The 22,829-nt window shown below is 43.9% G+C and overlaps 1 protein-coding gene across 1 annotated transcript in view; it reads right to left on the bottom strand.

Moving 5' to 3' along the window:
• The window catches only part of LOC124775609 (transcription factor GATA-6-like), a 519,105-nt gene that overhangs the window by 7,591 nt on the left and 488,685 nt on the right, over window positions 1-22,829 (bottom strand). The window contains exons 5-7 of the mRNA XM_047250439.1: window positions 21,415-21,506; window positions 18,418-18,582; window positions 5,020-5,155 (exon numbers count right to left, since the gene is read on the bottom strand). Coding sequence (XP_047106395.1) covers window positions 5,020-5,155; window positions 18,418-18,582; window positions 21,415-21,506 — 393 coding nt within the window. The remainder of the gene's footprint in view (window positions 1-5,019; window positions 5,156-18,417; window positions 18,583-21,414; window positions 21,507-22,829) is intronic.

Here is a 22,829-nt window from a genome sequence, read left to right as displayed (position 1 = left end):
TAGGGAAGGATTGGGAAGGAAATCGGCCGTGCCCTTTCAAAGCAACCATCTCGGCATTCGCCTGAAACGATTTAGGGAAATCACGGAAAACCTAAATCAGGATGGCCGGAGACGGGATTGAACCGTCGTCCTCCCGAATGCGAGTCCAGTGTGCTAACCACTGCGCCACCTCGCTGGGTGTGAAGTGTAAACGCGAAGGAACAACCTTAACTATCTGCTAAACGAGACCCAGGCAGACCTCAACTATTGACAGGCAACAACCATCGAGCATTGCTGATTGTGGTTGTAAAAAAACGCATGGAAACAGTGGAAGGCATCATTCGTGAGTTCCAAAGCGCCACCAGCAGCGCAGCAAACACAATGACTATGAGCACGGAGTTAAAAAGAATGAGGTATAATTGTCGAGTAGCTCCTCATAAACCACACATTTCTGTAGTCAACGCTAAGCAATGCTTGAGGTGGTGTAAAGGGCGACGCCGTTGGCCAGTGGGCACTGGAAACGAATGATTCGGAGTGATGAATCACGCTGTGCCCTGTGGCCGTCGGATGAGGGAGTTTGGGTTTGGTAAATGCCTGGAGAGTATTCCATGTCGTTAAGTGTAGTACCAGCAGTGAAGCATGGAGAAGATGGTGTTTTACGTGGTTAGGGTGTGGTCCCCTTATTGTGCTTAAGGGAACGCTAAATGCGAAAAATATTAAATTTTATAAAATTGGGTAGTGTGTACAGAAGAGGAAGGGATCGGAGACGATGCAAGATGTTTAACCCTTATCTTCCTTCCCTTCTTCCTTCGGAGGCGGTGATTGATTGTATCAATATGGCAATGCAACCCGTCAAAAAGGAGCATCTGTGAGGCAATGATCTGTGGACAATAACACTCCTGAAGTGGACTGGTCTGCCCAGTGTCCCGAAAGATATCCAGAGGACCACCTTTACGATTAGTTAGAACGTCGACTTTGCTCCAGATCCTAGTGTCCAACATTATTTCCCTCTCTGGTTTCGGATCCTGAGGAAGAATGGGATGCCATTCCACCACAGACATTGACACACGTCATTTGAATTTGTCCCCAGCACAGATGAAATCGTCATAAAGGCGGAGTGTGGGCACATCCAATATCAATGTGCATAGGTGAATCTAGTTTTAAACTTACTACTTACTAAGACAGCCAGACTTAGAAGATAACTACAAATTGTAAATGATCAATGAAAGAACTGTGTTCTTTGCTTTCAAGCGTCCAGTGGATACATTCGATGAGTTAACCTCTAAGTCGTTCATGTTGGATAGTCATTTGGAAACTTTGGCTGCTTATGGTATCGAAGACCTGTTAGAACACTAATCTGTTGTCAAATGTCGTTTCTTCCAATACGTGTATCGTGAGCTAACATTCTGATTTTCAGATGTTGTGTGGATTACGTCATAATTTATTTTCGCTACAAACCAATAATTATATACCACTTGTTATCAAAACAGGGCACTGGAGCCCTACGTTATGGACAATAACAAAGTTACTGACGAGATATTTCAGCAAAAAGAACGACCTTGAATGTTCTTTCTGCTGGAATATCTCATACGCAGCTTGATTAGTGTTCGCAACTTATGACTTCAGTGCTTCATTATGATTATTAGTGACACATAATGAGAAAGGACTTCCAAGAGTACGTTATACAGTATTATGGCAAGCGAAGTAACTTCAATATTGAATGCTGACTACAATTCAAAGTGACGCATATAGATCATACTACTTTACCACAAAGCCACTAAGTATCGATATAAATAATGGTGAGAACATTCTGCCAATCCTTCAATTCCTCGACGATAGAAATCCATTTCTTAGTCGGAGAACCATTCGATAACCGCTGTGTGGACGTCTACCCACGTCTGTGCAGCCTTGGTAGAATTGTTGGCACCATTTCACTACGAAAGGTCACGACACTGCGTATTGTACATATACTACCATAATTTCATGGTGAGTCTGTTTGCAATTTAGACGATTTGCCCACCAGAATCGTAATGTCCCACGTATTCCAGTACATTTAGAATTGCCGCGACCTATTACTCGCACGCTCGGACGCACCTGTTACGTGTCTGCAGGGAAAGCGGAACATGTACTGTCTTCCGACAGTGCACAAATATTGTTGGGCAATGGTCGCAGCGTGGAACAACATGTGTAGCTTAAGTTTTGAAATCCTCTCGTAACTTATTTGTACTGAAATGAAGGCTAAGACAGACAATTGGTACATCAAGAGAAATAAGTTCTAATGTAATGCACTGATCCACTTGAAAATGAGGGTGTATGCCTTCGAATCACGTCCCGGAAGAAAAGGGATGGACACATAATTGTTTTAATCTGTCGTTTACATTCGGCGAGTTTATGCGTTTTTTGCGTGTGGTAAGTCGTGCTTTAAATTATGAAAGCCGCGTTGCCTCGCAGAGCAGGGACTGGTTAGCGGCTGTCGTGCGTCATGGCGTGTGTGGCCTAGCTGGCTTTCGCTGATAGCCAACCGGTCGCCGATATGAAACCTGCTGCACAGTCTCGGAGCGGGTTTCTGCAGGTAAGCCCCGCGATAACACCGACTTTGCAGTATTTCTTTCGCAGAGGACGTCAAGTTCGTTCTTTTTTAAAAAAATTTACGCCGGCGATATGCTAAACACTAATGGCAACAACCGCTGGAAGACCAAGTCCCTGTTTAGAGGACATACTAGTTTTCTCGCATACAGTCGTAAAATTCAGTTACGCGACCCTTACAACGCATTGCTGCACGTTACTCGAATCGCTTACGTGCCTGATTCGAGAGTCAGGACATCAGCCCTCTTGCTAGGGATGACCCATTTCCAAAATCTGATCCAAAAGCGTTCCAGTGCTTTCCAGCTGCTGCACACACATTCACTCAGTAAACGAAATCTTCTCATTCATTTGTACTGCCGTAATGCATCAGTACGTTTATTGCACGAATGCAGATTCTACTAGCTACAGGATATTTGTTACTCAAATTCTTCATAAAAATAACTTTACTAGGGGATAACATCTCAGAGGTGACCAATTCCATGCCGTGCTACTGACGCGAAGATCTGGGTTTCGATTCCCGAAGACCGTTTCAGATTTCCGTGGGACGAAAAGCTCTCACGAGGAAAGTTGACAAGTTACTGGAGTAAATATGCAGCGAAATTAGTAGACAAGCAGCCCGATCGAAAGACTTGCACTAGGCTGGAAGCGATACGGCGTGCATTTATTTAACTTAAAATTATACCTTTTGGTCATCAACTAATAAAGCTGTTGTATACATAGTTCCGCGTAGTCAGCGCGTACACAACGTTCCCACTAGAGCGCGCCCCGCTAAGCACAACAGCGCAGGCGCAGCGCTCGTCCGTCTCTGCACTACGAGATGGCGCTGTCTTAGAGACGGACCAAATTCTGCTTCCGCCGATCCGCGTATTAATATGTAACGCAGCCAATGAGATTGCTGCTAACGTAGAACTTCGCGGATCACACTCGCGCAGTGATACCTGAACGCGCGAGGTATTGTAACGAGTGTACAGACCTCCAATTAGTCAGTCTGCATCAGTCTGTACCAGTCTGCATTAGTCTGTAGTCAAGTTTCAGTCTGCGCCTAATAAGATTATCATATTCCTGTACATAGCCATTAAGATAAATGAATAGACACTTTGTCAGGTATCAGAGATATGTGAGAATAAGATTAACGTACCAAGACCAAAGGAACTTCAGATTGTCAATTGTAAATAGCATCCAGAACCAAGTTAAGTTATTTTTATGCTTGTTATTATTTTAATAAATGTGTGTGAAAATTAATCAAGTTCTGTTTGAAGTTGGTCATCGTCAATCTGCTACTCTAAGCGTGCAAGTGGCATTTCTATCGTCTGACCTAACGGCAGAAGATAAACACGCCACGATAAGACCACGAGATATATTGCTGACACTCGCCTACTTCGTTAGAGCGACAAGTCAAATAATCTGATGGTGTGTGTACGCACACCACAAAAGCCTTACAACTTGACTTCATATTTAACGTCTTTCGGGGAGGTATTTAGTGTAGCGATTGCCACACAGTGAATACACGTACTCTACCTGCTCAAAAGTATCCGGACATATATTCGTGTACTTAATAATATGCAATGTGTCCACAATTCTCCTTTTGACGGCTTGAATTCTCCTGTAGACAATTTCAGTGAGGCCTCTGAACGTCTGTGAAGAAATGGCAGCCTATTTTTCTTCTTCATCTTCAACAGCCGAAACCAGAGCAGCTAGTACTGCTGGACGTAAGGTCTTGAGTGAAGTCGACATACTAACTCATCCCGAAGGAGTTCCATTGGATACCGGTAGGTACTAATGGCAGGCTAGCCCCTTTCAGGAACGTTATTGTCCACAAACAATGGTCCCACATGTGAAGTTTTATAAGAGAGTATATTGTCATATTGATATCGTCTCCGAATTGTTCCTCTACTGTACGCAGTGAACAATGCTCTAAAATGTCCTTTCGAATTTAACATTTTACTCTCGACAAAAGGACCACACCACAACCACGAAAAACAGCCGCACACCGTACCACCACTTCCTCCGCACTCCACTGTTGGCACTGCACATGATGGCAGGCAATATTCTCTAGGCATTCGCCAAACACAAACCCCTACATCGGACTGCCACAGGATAGAGAGGGATTCATCACTCAACTGGTTTCCAATCATTCACTGTTCGGTGTAATCGCTGGGCGTCAAGCGTCGCTTAATATTGACCACAGAAATGTGTGGCATATGAAGAGTTGTTCGACCATTGTACGCCGTTTTCTAACTCCCTGCGCAGAGTCACTGTGCTATCCTAACTGCTGGTAGCGCTTCGTAAATCTCAACTGATTCCTTCAACTAAGTTCTTGCTGTCCCTGTCCGCCACTACATGACTGTTTAAGGAATATTCGCATCGCCTTTGAGGGACGCTTGAGAGGCTGTGCCGCTGAGACAGACAGACAGACAGACAGGCAGGCAGGCAGGCAGCCAGGCAGGCGGGTACCTGGGTGCTCCATCTTCACGATGCCGGATGCTGCGGACAGGACGCTCGGAGTGCTGCTACCGCCCCCGCCTCCGTTACCGCCCCCGCCAGCGCCGTCGCCCTTGGAACTGGAGCTCTTTGGTTTCCGCTTCCGAGTCTGTAACCACAAGAACACCAATGAGTCACGTGCGGTGCTTTCTCTTCATAGTACAAACATAATTATCCTAAATCATTTCTTGCTTTAAAATGAACACAACAACTCTCAAGATGAATTCATTACAATAATCCTGAAAAATATTAAGATGTTCTTTCTTTCTGTGTTCTGTTACAGGTACAAGCAAATCCACATGTCTGCAACAGTAGGTCAGAATTCATGAAATGTGATCACTTAGCAGACCAAATATTCTCCGTAACTAATATTTACCCTATTTTTCGTCTTACGATTGTTAGTGAGCGCCTCGCTGGTGTAGAGGTAGTAATCAAAAGTCCTAGGTCCCAGATAATACTGCAGTCACTGCTTAAATACAGAATAAAAAAGAAACCATTAGCAAAGATGGCCTAAGACTTGCTGCATAAAGTCACGCTCATCTTGCCAAGCGTCTCTTCCAAGACGGTGTAGTACAGCGTTTCAGGGCAACCTTTTACTCTTACGAGATGAAAACAACCCTCAAAAAGCGGGACAATCTGCAACGATCAACGGGATGATGATATAGATGGCAAGAAAACCACTGCATTAAAGACACATCAGGTGTATCCACATGACATGTGGCTTATAACTAAGGAAGTGTCATGATATCTCCATTCACAAAAGATTCCAGACTAAAACCGGTAGAGCACTTGCCCGCGAAAGGCAAAGGTCCCGAGTTCGAGTCTCGGTCCACCGCACAGTTTTAATCTGCCAGGAAGTTTCATATCAGCTCACACTCCGCTGCAGAGCAAAAATTTCATTCCGATTCCAGACTAGTTACCTATTAGTCCCGGGAGGGGACTGGCGAGGGGAAGGTGACCATGAGAGAAACTTTGAATGACCAATGTAGCGACAGCATTCTACGAGTCAAAGCATGGCATGTTACAAGTTTGAACATAGTAGGAAAGTCAGAAGATCTAAAAACGGAAATGCTAAGGTAGAATATAGTTTGTATCAGTGAAGTGAAATGGAAAGACAGGAATTTCTGGTCGGACGAATATGGAATAATAGCAACAGCAGCAGAAAATCGCATAACGGGAGTAGGATTCATTATGAATAGGATAGTAGGGGAGAGAGACACCTACCGCGAACAGTTCAGTGATAGGGTTGTTGTCGACAGAATCGACAGCAAACCAACATCGACAATGATAGTTCAGATACACATGCCAACGCCGCAAGTAGAAGATGAAGAGATGGAGGAGCTACACAAGGATATTCAGCACGTGAAAGATGATAATTTAATAATCGTGGGGAACCTATATCACGGTGGCAGGGGAAGGAACAGAAGAAAGAGTTACGGGTGAATATGGGTTTAGTAGTAGAACTAATTGAGTTGTGCAGTAAATTTCAGTTGGTAATAGCGATAACTCTGTTCAAGAAGAGGCGGTAAACTTTGAAAAGGCCGGGAGATACGGAAAGATTACAGTTAGAGTACGTCATGGTCAGGCAGTGATTCCGAAATCAAATATTGGATTAAAAGACATACTCAGGAGCAGATACAGATTCTAATCACAATTTAGTAATGATGATGAGTACACTGAAGTTCAAGAGAATCGTCTAGCAGAGCCAATGTGGTAGAGAATGGGATACTGAACCACTGAGTAATGTCACACGTTCGACGTTTGCTAGGGAGGTGGGTACAAGAGCACTTGACATCTCTAAAAGAGCAGTCACAATCGTTACTGTCAGACACAGGTGCAAGGAAGGTAACTGCGAAGAAACCTTGCGTACAGAAGAAATACTTCAAGTAACCGGCGGGAGAAGTACGTACAAAAATGTTTAGGAGAAGACAAGAATACAGCAATAACACCTAGGAATGAAACAAACAGGAAGGACAAGGAAGCCAAGGGAAAATGGTAGTAGGAAAAATGTGAGAAAATCTAAAAATAAATTGTTGCCCGAGTGTCTGATTCAGTACATAGGAAAGTGAAAACAATTTTGCGTGAAATTAATATCAAGCTCGGTGCCTTAAAAAAGCAATGGCAATTCCACTGTCAGACGTAGAAGAGACAGCGGATAGGTGGATAGAGTACATTTATGACATTTACGAGGGAAAGGGCATGTCTGATGAGAAAATGAATGGGAGTCGTTATGGAGGACAGTCTTGAGAACCCGCATCACGACGAGATTGAAGATGGCTAGGAGTCTCGGGCTAAGGGGAAGAAGGTAGAGGAATGGAACAAACTTATTCACCGCAGATGTTGAGAATACCGTTGTTCGACAGGTAAATCTGTATAATCGGTTTAGCTTAGGCGTCTAAAGTTCTTTATCATACTCCATTAAGACGACTGCCTAGATAGAACATGCTGTCCCTCTTCAAATATGCCCCAAATCTACATTCGTGCAGAAACATTGTTTCTGAATTACCGTAGCAGTAGTGACATTGTTGTACGAGGCTGTAAGACATTCAGTCGGACTCAAATTGCATTACAAGTTTCACTAGAGAGCTTATTTTTTTGTTTAATGCGTGAGCTTTATTGCCGCCGTCAGAGTCTACGTAGGTCCATTAACTACAAAGCAACAATCATAATCACGATTATCGCAGCCATTCACAGCGGCATGTCGAGTCTACACCTCACAGCCATTTGCCTGCACTGTATTACTGTTTCCACTGGCATGCGACCTTGCGACTGTGGCTCAGGCTCTGAAGATCATTGTTCCCCTTACAGAGCTGTTGCTAGTACTCACTAAGCAACATTATACAGCACTGTAAAGTTACAACTGAATTTTTCACAGAAAATGTATTGTAACTACTGCTATGCAAATATAGCACAAATCTACAGTTAGCTAAACCTAAGAATGGCTCTGAGCACTATGGGATTTAACAGCTGTGGTCATCAGTCCCCTAGAACTTAGAACTACATAAACCTAACTAACCTAAGGACATCACACACATCCATGCCCGAGGCAGGATTCGAACCTGCGACCGTAGCAGTCGCGCGGTTCCGGACTGCGCACCTAGAACCGCGAGACCACCGCGGACGGCCTAAGATTCTGAACTAAGGCAGATGTGATAACAACACTTCTTTGTTTATTTCCTTCACGCAGTGTACAAATGTGAGTGCCACCAACGATATGGAAGCCTGATCATGAGGGTAGAAGAAACACGCATAACGTCGTCAATGATCAGTTCCCTTGTACCACCTTACACTCCACTTTACTCACAGTCTCTATGGGATCCCGTCTGTTTTGCACTCTTGAATCTCACTTTCCTTGTATTCTATTAAAGCTCTGAGATTTCATTTACTAGATAGATAGTTATTTGTCATTTTCGGGATCCTAACAGAATTTTATACCTGAAGGTGTTAAATGATGCCGAGTGCAGGTCAAAGTATTCTGCAATTCCTTCGTATTCGTCTCCTCACTTGCAGACGCCCCTGTGACTGAGCTTGAATCCTTCAGGATGACTAGAGTAAGGACAAAAACGAGTTGAAAGATGCGCCAAGCCTTGACTGCGACAGCCATGGTGCATTTTCAACCTATTCCTGATTTCCAAGAGGAGAGAGCAAACTCGTCGGTCTTTATCAACATTATCCGATTGACTCTGCTGGGTATCCACCCCCCGAGTTTTTATTACTTTTGAATGCATTATGGGAACAGCAGTGATCAATAAAATTGTAAATAATTACTATTAAAAACAGTCTTGATCACAATTTATTTTATAAGGTGACCGGTTTCGACCACTGCTGTGGTCATCTTCAGACCATTGAGTGGAAACCCCTTTCTGTTGGAGAATCACAACTCCAACAGAAAGGGGTTTCCACTCAATGGTCTGAAGATGACCACAGCAGTGGTCGAAACCGGTCACCTTATAAAATAAATTGTGATCAAGACTGTTTTTAATAGTAATTATCCCCGAGTTTTTAATTGGAGTTTACTTGTGATGCTAACACCATTCACCTTCTATTCAGATTGAACTTGCTATTATGTTTCCGCATCACGTGTAGAACATTTCAGACCAAATGAAAATTTGCGCCTGACCGGACTCGAGCCTGGATTGCCCGCTTGTCGCGGGCGATCACCTTAACCACTTCCGCTATCTGAGCGCGCCTTCAGGAGAGGTCCAAACCTCCATTTGCCAACAGTGTCATTACTCACTTGTGCTGGCACTATATAACCCCTTCCAAGAATCACAGTAATACACTGAGGTGACAAAATCGTGGGATACCTCCTAATATCGTGTGGAACCTCCTTTTTCCAGGCGTAATGCAGCAATTCGACATGAAATAGGCTCAACAAGTCGTTGGAACTCACCTGCAGAAATACCGAGTCATGCTGCCTCTATAGCCGACCATTATTGCAAAAGTGATGCCGGTACAAGACTTTGTGCAACACCTGACCTCTCGATTAAGTCCCATAAATTTTCGATGTCGGGCGACCTGGGTGGCCAAATCATTCGCTCCAATAGTCCAGAATGTTCTTCAAACCAATCGCTAAAAATTGTGGCCCCGTGACACGCCGCACTGCCGTCCATAACATGGTGTCCATGAATGGCTGCAAATGGTCTCCAAGTAGCCGAACTAAACTATTTTCAGTCAGTTCAAAAAAGGCTCTGAGCACTATGCGGCTTAACTTCTCAGGTCATCAGTCGCCTAGAACTTAGAACTAATTAAACCTAACTAACCTAAGGACATCACACACATCCATGCCCGAGGCAGGATTCGAACCTGCGACCGCAGCGGTCGCTCGCCTCCTGACTGTAGCGCCTAGAACCGCACGGCCACTGCGGCCGGCCTTCAGTCAGTTATCCGTGTGCTGCACCACAGGACCCAGTCCATTCCATGTAAACACAGGCCGCACTAATATGGAATCACCACCAGTGCCTTGTTGACAATTTGGGTCCACGGCTTCCCGGGGCCTGCTCCACACACTAACCCTACTATCAGCTCTTACCAACAGTAGTCGGGACTCATTTGACCAGGCCACTGTTTTCCGGTAGTGTAGGGCCGAATCGATAGTCACGAGCCCAGGAGAGGTGCTGCAGGGGATGTCGTGGTGTTAGCAAAGACACTCGCGTCGGTCGTCTGCTGCCATAGCCCATTAACGCCAAATTTCGGCGCACCATCATGACGGATACGGTCGTCATACGTCCATATTGATTTCCGCGGTAATTTCACGTAGTGTTCCTTGTCTCTTAGCACTGACAACTCTATTCAAACGCCGCCGGTCATGAAGTGGAAGCTGCACGCCAGAGGCGAGAGGCAATGCCTGAAATTTCGTATCCTCGGCACACTCTCGACCCTGTGGATTTCCGTATATTCAGTTCCATACGACTTCGGAAATCGCAAGCCCCATGTGTCTAGCTCCAACTACCATTCCGTGTTCAGAGTCTGGTAATTCCCGTCGAGTGGTCAGAATCACCAGTGTGCAAATGGCAGTTCCGCCAATAATACAGTCCTTTCATACCTTGCGTACGCGCCAGCTGTATATGTGCAGATCGCTATGCCATGACTTTTTTCCCTTCAGTGTGTTGAGAGCACAAGGGAGGGAAAATACTATTGACAGACTGAGATTGGGTCCGTACCTGGAGGCGTACTCGCATAGCCGAAGTGGTTAAGGCGACTGGTAGCGGCAAGCGGGAAATTCTTCTTCGAGTCCCGGTCTGGCGCTAATTTTCATTTGTTCCAAAAAATTCTCCAGGAGACGCATAGCCATAATCGCGATTTGCACTTCATTCTTAATAGAATACAGGAGCTGCTTGTTAACGGAGTGTTTCACACTACACGGTAGTACACTACTGGCCATTAAAATTGCTACACCACGAAGATGGCGTGCTACAGACGTGAAATTTAACCGACAGGAAGAAGATGTTGTGATATGCAAATGATTAGCTTTTCGGAGCATTCACACAAGGTCGGCGCAGGTGGCGACACCTACAACGTGCTGACATGAGGAAAGTTTCCGACCGATTTCAATACACAAACAGCAGTTGACCGGCGTCGGCTGGTGAAACGCTGTTGTGATGCCTCGTGTAAGGAGAGAAATGCGTACCATCACGTTTCCAACTTCGATAAAGGTCGGATTGTAGCCTATCGTGAATGCGGTTTATCGTATCACGACATTGCTGCTCGCGTTGGTCGAGATCCAATGACTGTTAGCAGAATATGGAATCGGTGGGTTCAGGAGGGCAATACGGAACGCCCTGCTGGATCCCATGGCCTCGTATCACTAGCAGTCAAGATGACAGGCATCTTATCCGCATGGCTGTAACGGCTCGTGCAGCCACCTCTTGTTCGCATTGACGGCACTTTGAACAGTGTACGTTACATTTCAGATGTGTTGCGACTCGTGGCTCTACCCTTCATTCGATACCTGCGAAACCCTACATTTCGGCAGGATAATGCACGACCGGATGTTACAGGTCCTGTACGGGCCTTTCTGTGTACAGAAAACGTTCGACTACTACCCTGGCCAGCACATTCCCCAGATCTCTCGTCAATTGAAAACGTCTGGTGAATGGTGGCCGAGCAACTGGCTCGTCACAATACGACAGTCACTACTCTTGATGAACTGTGGTATCGTGTTGAAGGTGCATGAGCAGCTGTAACTGTACACGCCATCCAAGCTCTGTTTGACTCAATGCCCAGGCATATCAAGGCCGTTATTACGGCCAGAGGTGGTTGTTCTGGGTACTGATTTCTCAGGATCTATGTAACCAAATTGCGTGAAAATGTAATCACATGTCAGTTCTAGTATAATATATTTGTCCAATGAATACCCGTTTATCATCTGCATTTCTTCTTGGTGTAGCAATTTTAATGGCCAGTACTGTATTTACCTTCCGGTCATTTTCAATATTTCCTTGTTTTAGTATTTTTAGGCAGAACGAAGCGGCGTGCTAGAGAAGCCAGGGGATCCTTGGACAGTTGGCGGCATGGCTGTCACGAGCAGCCGTGCAGTGGTGCGCCGCGTGTTTCCGCGGCAGTCACGAAGCCGGCGGCGGGCACGTCCGCCACACACGTGCCGACAAGCCAGGCGAGTCTGCCCTGTTCGCGCTCTACGGCCTCATTTTAAAACAATGCGCATGTTTCTATCTCTTTCCAGCCCGGAGAAAAAAAATCGGAGGCCTTAGAATTTGAATGCACCTCGTAAATAACAGAAAGGCCTGCCAGCCGTCATCGGCGCTCCTGGCACCGATAGCGTGTGGCGCCCGACAGACCCGCAGCTCAAGCACGACATATTCGATCCTGCCAGTTACACCGAGCACTGCTGGTCTACCACCCACCACTTTCTTACGTCGCGACAATATGGGCAACCATAGAGTGCAGTAGCCAGCACACACCTTGAGTGCTTGATGTAATTGATCGTGCAGTAACATAGCAGCGGAAAAAATGTTCATATCGGATCACAAAAAAGGCTAATATGTTCCTGCTTTAAAAGATTGACTGAAGTGTCCGGTACCAGCTGCCTCCATTCTTCCTTCATCAGCGCCTTCAAATGTTTTCACTAAAATTTTAGCGTGCGAACATATTCGCAGTTTTTTTAACATGCAACTCACATCTGTCTCCCACAAGCTCCCCTAGTTATAACTCGCTCACGCACACTATTCCATCACTGTAACTCGCTCATACCCACCCGCTCACACCCATTCTCACTCACTCATTCAGCCCAACTCATTATCATCACCTCTTTGTGTGTGTCTGTCACTGTCTCGTATCTCATAGCCACAGTCTCCTTCCTTCTGTTCTACTATTACTGTATCATCTCATTGTCACTGTCTACCTTCTGCTCTGTCTTATTGCTACTATCTCATTCATTCCTTGTTTCTGTCTTCTGACTGCCACTACATCTTCCTCGTTGTCATTCTCGCGGACTGTCTCATTATCACTGGCTCTCGCCTGCTACCACTTTCTCCTTCTCTTTATTCTTTCCCACCGGCACAGTCTCCTTCACTCTTTTCCTATCAGTGTTCTCTCACCGCCTACCGTGTTCCACTGCCAATGTCTCTCTCCCTTTCCCCCACACTGCTATTGTCTTCTTCGCCCTTTCTATGACAACCACTGTCTACTGTCTCCTTGTATTCATTGCTCTTCGGTCTCATTTCGACTGCCACTATATCCGTCTCTCAGCATAAAAACCCGCGAATATGTTCGCATAACAAAATTGCTGGGAAATTTTTTTAAGACGATGAAGGCAAAATGAGACGGCTGGTACCCCACCATTTAGTCAGAGTCTTTTAAATCAGGAGCATATTAACCTTTTTTGTGGTCGATAGGAGCAGTTTTTCGCTGGTTCCCTTCTTTTCCCTGCTACAGCAAAGCATGTCACTCATCTGAAAACAACTTTATGGGTCACTAAAATTTTGGTAATATACATACGTGAAAACTGAAACCACGCAAAACTAATTTTCTCCTGAGACCGTATTTTACCTACAAAAAAACTTTTCGTGTGCTTATGTACTACAACATTGGGTTCTCATGATAAAGGAAATACTTTATAGCATATTTCTCAATGTTATGTCACTTCATAAACTACGTTTTCGCCTCGCACCAGATATTACGTGCGTATTTAATGTTTACAAGGAGCGTAAATTTGAATCTCTGTATCTCGTAAACGGATAGAGGTATCAAGAAAATTTTCAATGCTGTCAGGACCTTATAAATATATCTCAAAAATTTCAGCCATTTCCTGTGTACAGCTGTCTTGGAATCCGCGGCTCGGTTTTGGTACCCAATAACCATATTTTTCGGGTTCGCAGCAACCGCCGAGGAACAAAATGGTACCTCCGTAAGCCCCTTAAGGTGCACCATAGAGGGGTCTGTTACATTTTCTAAGTGTCCTGCCCTAAAAGGCAGCCTTTGGTTAGCCTTCCACACAACATTTTCTATGTGTTCTTTCCAATTTAAGTTGTTCGTCATTATAATACCTAGGCATGTAGTTGAATTTACATGTAATGTAAAAAGAACCAGCCGATTTGCTCCATTTGCCTGTGATGGACGAAGTGTGTAATATTCAAACTTTGACCCAGTATCGTAGAATGGTTACAGTAGGTCGAACCGGTGCTGGGTTCGTAGCCCCAGGGCTTTCCGAAACACTTGACCCAACCTTTGTGTCACCAACAGAACGCTAAGTATGAGAACTGAAAAAGTCTCGTTGTTATGCGCGGCCTTTTGCAACACATTAGATAGCGCATTCTGTCGCATGCTTACAGATCATCAGAGTGACACGTGTACACTATATGATACTACGTAACCGGATATCTATTAGACATCTATCAGCGTACATTAATAAGGAGTGTGTCCACCATTTGCCTTTATTACGGTTTGACTCCTGCTGGACACACTTTCAATGAGGTGTATGAATCTCTGTGGGAGAACTGAAACCAATTCTTCCTCAACAGCCGAAACCAGGAAAGATGTTACTGTGGACACTGGGGTCTGGCGCGAAGTGGACGTTGTAACTCACCCCAAATATGGTCCACTTGGTTCAGGTAGACACTCTGAAGGACAATCCATTTCAGGAACGCTACTGTCGACAAACTAATGCCTCACAGATGCTGCTTTATTATAGGGTGTATTGTCAGGTTGAAACGAACAATCATCGTGTCCTAAATGTTCCTATACGCTGAAACGTGTTCAGATTCTTCCGCAATTGGCGTTTTCTTTAGCACAATAATCGCACCACACCCTAACCACGAAAAACACCTTAGAACCATAAAACCACATCCTCAATACTTCACTGTTAGCACTACACATGAAGTCAGGTAACGTTTTCCAGGTATTCGCCAAATCCTAACACTTCTATCGGACTGTCACAGGATATAGCCTGATTCATCACTCAAAAACACTTATTTCCAGTCATCTATTGTCCAGCAGCATTGCTCTTGACACCACCTCAAGCATCGCTTAGCACTGATTACAGAAATGCGTGGCTTAGGAGGAGTTGCTCCGCCATTCCATCCCACTCTTTTATAATTTCCTAAGCGGAGTAATTGCACTAAGTCTGATAATGGCGGCTCTGTCTTTCATTATACCTAGTGGTTAGTTCCGTGCTCCATAGGGGAGTTCGGGGACTTGTGATGAGACGCTGTATAAGCCCTGTACAGTTTCACCTCTTTGGATGCAATGGTTCAAATGGTTCAAATGGCTCTGAGCACTATGGGACTTAACATCTATGGTCATCAGTCCCCTAGAACTTAGAACTACTTAAACCTAACTAACCTAAGGACAGCACACAACACCCAGCCATCACGAGGCAGAGAAAATCCCTGACCCCGCCGGGAATCGAACCCGGGAACCCGGGCGTCGGAAGCGAGAACGCTACCGCACGACCACGAGATGCGGGCCTCTTTGGATGCAGATCTGTGTATGCTTAAAGAACAGCAAGCTGGATAGTTTCACTAAGTACGTTCCCAGGTACTCTACCATTTTTATATTTCTTCGAGTCGCTGTAAACAATGGCAACAAACTGAAAATTTTCAGAGCATACCTGTTTTATCATGAAATCATCATCAGAAAGTTACTTACAAGTATTTTCATTATTTTCCAACTTACTGAGACAATAATGATTTTCTAGTACCAAACGTAGAAACGTGGGAAATTAACTGCTCTTTACGACTGCAATACAACTTAGAAGTTTTAGCATCATTCAGTAGAGAAATTCGTAAAAATTTCTTAACTATATATATTTTAGTGTACAGTGAATTTTAAACATGCGCTGTTGGAGATGCAGAGCTACGGTTCAGCACCGATTTTATTGTCTATTAGGAGCGTTTAATGAACCAGAAGCAACTGGGGATCCAGGATTCAGTTATGGGGGACGGTGCTGTAAATTGAAAGATTTACCCGTAAATAGAATTGGTGTTACTTTTTTGTTTTCAGTCAACTACCAGATATTTATGACTTGGAATATACTCATTAATGCAAAAACGTTAGCGTCTTTAGATCATTTAGACACGTGACACAAGGATAAAGCAGTTGCTTTGTCTATAAACTTCTGTTTACAATAATTTTTTTGAGTCATGCTGACAAAAACACACAGTCAGAATAGATGGAGCGCTGTTCCATAAAATACTGCGAATAATTAAAGAGACAGCAGTGGCTATACTCTTTGTCTCTGTCACTGGACAGCCTCGAGCATGTATTTGTCCTCCATTTTTTGTGTATAGTTGATGTAACTATTGACCTGTCACAAACTAGTCAGCACTTCTTCAAGAATTCGAAGTAAACAGAGTAAGGCTACACGCCAAACGATACCAACCTTAAAAGCTTGATCACCTTGAAAAGTGTACACATAAGGGGAAATGGTCAGTTACGATGCGCATATCATGAGAAATGTCAGTTTATTTGGTTTATTTGTTTATTTGGAATATGTACTGCTATGAGCATCTTTGTAGGGCCGGACACATGAGTGACATGTATTCTTTGGCTACCAGAGGTTGTATTACTGAGCAGAGTTCGGGCGAGAGGAACAGCTGGGAGCAGTTGTCGGCCAGAGACGGAGAGAATGTGTTGTGTCGTGCCAGAGTGAGGAGCTTAGATGGCGGAGGAGCTGCACACAAAGGAACTTTATTTGAGATGCTCCCTGATGTGGCTGATGATATAAAATTATTCTGACAGGATTTCATAGCGAGATGACGCTTTTGGAACAAGGTAGTCGCGAAGTATTGTTGTGTAAATATTTCATTTTATCTAACAGTACCTGCGTGAATTACCAGTCACGTGTTCACTGTTAGTTAAAACATTTCATTAAGAAAGGCAAAGAGTGAATCTCATGCAATTTAAAGATTGTACACAAAATTAAAATTTTACGGTGTCTGGTAATGTTAAGGAATGGTCATAATTTACGTTAGTGCGAGTTATTACTGTTTTTGAAAAAGATTCAGTATAATTTCAAAATATTTTTCCATTCATTTATAAATATCTCATGAAACTTATGCCCATTATTAGATGAAAGAAAGATTTGGTAAAACTTGCACTGTCACGCCTTGAGCTGCTGCGCGGACACTGAACAGTATTTTTAGAGAAAAATGGCTCAAATGGCTCTGAGCACTATGGGACTTAACATCGGCGGTCATCAGTCCCCTCGAACTTAGAACTACTTAAACCTAACTAACCTAAAGACATCACACACATCCATGCCCGAGGCAGGATTCAAACCTGCGACCGTAGCGGTCGTGCGTTTCCAGACTGAAGTGCCTAGAACCGCTTTTAGAGAAAGAACGGAAGTTTAATCCGGTAATGCAGCTGGATAAATTAAAGTAAGTAAGATAAGGCTGTTTGTCGCGCAGTGATTTATTTCAGATACTTGCAGTTAAGCACTTCATATACTTGCAGTATGCAGACAGAGTAGAGATGAGTTAACCTTTGTAAGGTAAGAAACAATTGTGGAGCCTAAACGAACCTTCTGGGAGAAAATCAGAAGCAGTATTCATTTTAAAAAAATTGACATAAATTCAATAGACGTGTCTTTATGACACGGCATATTTTCATTACGCAACATAACATACAGACAGGTGTGTGATTTTCTCATGACAAAGCCATTCTGATTATTATTGATAAAAATTCTTTACACTGAATCTCGTTTACAAATAGTCAGATACAGTTTAGATTACTTGATATAAAACACATTAAAAGTAATCTGCACAGTTATGCTCGTGTTTAAAAGTCGGGTAGCAAAGGCGATTCTAGATCAAACACTGAAATAGGAATTTAAAGGTACTCAACTTTTACGTTTCTAGCAATAGGCTTTGTCACACACAGTTCTATCTTTTTAGCTGGTTTCAACCTTCATACCTCAATGAATAAAGACAAATATGTAAGTGGCGTAGGACTCAGATTCGATCCCGGGCACCCCCAGTAATTTTGAAAAATCTATTTTGGCAGCCGAATGCCCGCGAGATAAGGAGTCATCTTGAAATAGGTGTCGGCCTCTTAGAGAAGCTAGTAGGGCGAGAAGAAATTACGATTTACTTAGTAGAAAGCAAGAAATGATAGTGTGTTTCGTTTTCGAAGCACGTCAGCGCAGTTCTCTGGTCTCACGCTCGACAGCTATCGCTTTCTTATCAGCTGTTCAACTTACCCAGAATGACAACTCGGCTAAGCCAGTAGCAGTTCGTCAAGGTAGGCTGTTCACGACGTACAAATAGCGCGAAGAGCCGTAGACACGCAGTTCATAGTGTGATCTACCTTCACTGTCTCCCCGACGCTGTCGAGTCAGTAGGGTACAGACAGACGGAACACACACAGCGTCGGGCATTTAATGTTTGTAAGCGTAAGGTGGCCATCACGCACCTGTATGCTGTCCTTCTTCATGGCGAGCGGCCGGTTCACTCCGTGCAGCTTGAAGTAGAGGCCGCAAGCGTTGCAGACGGGTTCCCCGGTAGCGTTACGCCGCCACAACGACGTCGTCGACGTCTGGCAGTTGGAACACGACAGCCCCACACGCCGCGATGCAGACTGTGGGCACAGGAGGAGGCTGCACTAACACTAACACACACACACACACACACACACACACACACACACACACACACACACACACACCACCAACACCACCACCACCACCACCACCACCACCACCACCACCACTATACAGTAGCAACAACCATATCAGATATGGTGAATGCGAATTTCACTTGCCTTCTTGAATTTTCTGTATAACTCTGACCTAGAGTTATTCCAGTGTCACCTACTATTACGTCCTGTTGCTTCTTTGACATCCACTAATTTCGTCTAACGACAAGGTGGACCGCGCATTAGAGGGGTGTGCTGAGAAGTAATACCTCCGAATTTTGTGTATGAACTCTTAAAGCTTTTTAAGTAAAGCAAACGTAATTAACATTCTACTTCTTTATTCCTCGTGTCTACATATTTGCAGCCCTCTATCGGTGACCAGCGAAGACGTGGCTGGAGGCATACCAACCTGACTATCGCCCGTCATACGGTCCAACAGCCAGGAGTTATGGTCTGAGCGGACCATTTCATTTCATAGCAGGACCCCTTTGGTTGCCATCCGCGGCACCCCCACAGTACAGCGGTTCGTTGACGATATTCTCAGTCCTTCTTTGTTACCCTTCATGACAAGTATTTCTGGACTTACATTTCAGCAAGATAATACCCTCACGCACACGGCGAGAGTTTCTGCTGCTTGTCTTCGTGTTTGCTAAACGCTACCTTAGTCAGCAAGATCGCAGGTTCTCTCCCCACTTGACAACGTTTGGGGCATTATGAGCCGGGCCGTCTAACCAGTCCGGGATTCCGACGATCTAACGCGCCAATTAGACAGAATTCGGCACAATATCCCTTAGGAGGGCATTCACCAACTCCATTAGTCAATACCAAGCCGCGTAACTGCTCGCATAAGGATCACAGGTCAACCAACGCGTTACTGACTTGCTCAATTTATGAAGCTCTTTCTGTTGAATAAACAATCAACTTTTTTCTGAAATTTTAATAATCTGTTTGTCTGTGTTTATACATTACAACTACCGATTTCCATTCCATTCTGATAATTCCTTGGTAAGGCGTCTTTTTGCCCCTTCTACCAGAATTAGTCTCTCTTTATTGGTTGTTTTATTAAAATTCCCCAAGAGTGGTTGTCTCGAAACATTAATTAGACAGAGTTCACCTGCTTAGCTGAGTGGTAACGTCCTTGTCTACCATGCAGTGACCCCGGGTTCTATTCCCGGCCATGTTGGAGATTTTCTCCGCCTGTGGACTTGGTGTTATGTTGTCATCACCACCACCACCACTGACGCGGAAGCAGCCCAACGTGGCTTCGCCTGAAATAAGACTTGCAACCCGGCGGCCGAACTTTCCCGGGCGGGGCTTCCCGGCCAACAATGGCACACAATCATTTTATTTCCACTGGACAGAATTCACATTTTGGAAAACACAGTACTGAGAACAGCACTGGAGGTAAAGTCATGTAGGTCTGACAGGTGAATGAAGTACGGCGGGTCTGAAAGGACGCAGCACTGGCAAGTTGGTCAACACCGACGTAGTGCCAAGCTCCCAAATAAAATGATGCCTATTTTAACAGTGAGTTATGTCCAACAGTACGTCGTCTAGTAGGGTTTGTCATTCCATATTCTCTGAGTCGGCTGATGTAATTTGATTGTGTTCGGCACCGACACAATTGTTAGATTTGCAGTGTAAATTTATCTGACGGGGAAAGAGTATCACAAATGTTAAAGCTCGTGTGATTTGAGCTTGTCAGGTATTTTTTCATCTAGCTGGTTCAGCTATTAATTTACTCTTTGCAAGGCAATCAGTAAGAATAATCTCTTCTGTATCCAGAAAACAATGATACTGTCACATAAGACTTGACTTTGTTTCCTTTCTCGCTGAAGCGGCACATCTACAGTAGCAAGTCCGATGAAAATAAGACAGTAGGATTATTCTTAGAACATTGCTGATAGTTCGTTTTCGCGTTCGCTTTTGATCAGTATTGAACAAATGCTGCATCCATCTTACAAAAACGTTTCTCGTAGAGAATTCTTCACGTAAAACGTAACATATTCTTTGTTCTGATATGTCTATGATGTGGGCTATTTCATACACCTTTAATCGACAATTGTCGAACAGCACATTGAGCATTTTCTCGAAGTTTTCGGGTGTGCTACTGCCGTGTACGTCCTTTAGATGGACCATCATTAATAAATATACGAATTCAACCACACATTTCTTAAGGGTTGAAAATTAAGGAGCATATTACCAGTAGCATCCACCGACTTTGGGTGGTAATGAACCGTCAGAAAAGAATTTCTATGAAAGCTCAGCATTTCACGAGATTCATTTGAACGAAAAGTACACAAGACGACTATTTTAAAAAGTTGCGTAAGGGAAAATATTTCGCAGATCAATTAGAAACTTTATTTGCATTACTGACATACACCAATGAAACATAAAAATTCTTCCTGTTCTCTTAATCTACCACATAAAATTACCATTTAATTTTTAATTGTTTAATATCTTTCTAATCATTGCATGCATTACATGATTAAAGCTGATACAAAATTACGTTTTGTTATAGCTAATTTATGAAGCTAGGCAGTTTAAAAGATTGTAGAAATATGCAGAAATATCTGCTTAGTTATAAGATAAGCAAATTACAAGCACATTCATGAAAGAAGAAGCTACTCAGCAGTTTCTACGCTACACTACGAAACACTACACTACACTACACTAAGCTACGACTACGACTACGACGAGCAGGCAGACAATGAGAGATGCAGAGACAGAGAGAGAAAGGGAGAGATCTAAGAGAAGCCTGGAGAGAACACCTACCAAGCGCCGGCCGGGCTTTTCTTCCAAAGACGCGTGCCGCGGGACCCCGTTTAGGGAACAGAAGCCTTTGTAGAAATCCCCCGCATCGTTCACTGAAAGACACAACAACGAACCAGTTAGAAGAGGAGCAGGCGCTGCGGGAACAGTGGTTGGGGGGCGGGGGGGGGGGGGGTGTTTGAGCCCTTGGCAGAGCCGGGGGATTCCCACAAGGCACCACTACACTACATCTCTACGTTACCTTCCTGGTGCTCAATGCAGCGAGCTGGTCACCACTTTCGGTAGTAACATGCAGCTCTTTAATCGACTGCGAACCTTCGAAGCGGAAAATACGAAACTACGTGTCATATGCAGCTTCATTAAGCGATCACCGGACCCGAATGGGGAGGTATTTCGAGTGCACATTCAGTCCGGTCTAGCCTGGGAGGTGACAAGGAGGTGTGGTATGAGGTTAGAGTTTACAAGGATCTGCTACAAATTATTTTGTTTATTTATTTGTTTGTCTGTTGTGCGGATACTTGGCATTCGTGACCAGCAACGTTAGACTTCGAAGTATAACTACAACGAAAAGTTATTAATATGCAGCTGTAAACTTGACATTGATCTGTGAAGCCTGTAACGGAATAGCCAATAATCTGAAGTACCCATTTATTCAACTGCAGTAGATTAAGATACAAACTTTAGGACTTACACCATTCGGTCATCGGCTACTGTGGCGTACGAAGTACAGGTCCGACGCAGGTACTCAGTACGCCTAGTGACGCCCCCAAGACAGCGCTAGAAATATCGTCTCTTCGATGTCATCTTGCACGTAGCAGACGAAACGAATGCTAGCTATAGAGCCAGCTATGAAATTTGACTAACTGCAGCAAATAAAACTTATTTCTTAACTGAATATTCATTTTCCACCACATATTTTCCATCGCATGTCAATGTGAAACCGAATAACGAAATTAAAAATGTCGTGTTACTGACCGTTACTTCGTCAGGGGGCTATCTACATCCACAGGATGTATTTTGGACCTATCACTTCCAACATATCGGTTGTCCTATACAGTAAACAGGAAATATTTCTGTTTGGAGAATCAGCTTTGGGTTTTGTATTATATCTTTATGTTGTGGGGGCTATTCTTTGAATTAAACAGAATGTGAGAAAGTAATATTAACTAAAAAATTTACAAAGTCCTTCATAGCTATCATTTACAGATGATCCACAGCTATCTTTTACAGATGATCTTATAATTCACTTTTGTGTTATCGAAATTAGAAGCTTTAGATGAAAACTCATCATCATTTAGAAAAAGCATTTTATTCAACTTTTCAACGACGTAGGAAGAATTTTATGGTTTTCCGAGGTTGTGAAGACTGGGTCACTTCCCACAAGACCTGCGGAATCTAAGAACAACATTACTGAAGAG

The sequence above is a fragment of the Schistocerca piceifrons genome, chromosome 2, assembly GCF_021461385.2.
Source record: "Schistocerca piceifrons isolate TAMUIC-IGC-003096 chromosome 2, iqSchPice1.1, whole genome shotgun sequence".
Classification (NCBI taxonomy): Eukaryota; Metazoa; Arthropoda; class Insecta; order Orthoptera; family Acrididae; genus Schistocerca; species Schistocerca piceifrons.
Note: the sequence above shows the minus strand (reverse complement) of the source record. Positions and strands in the feature narration are given on the sequence as shown.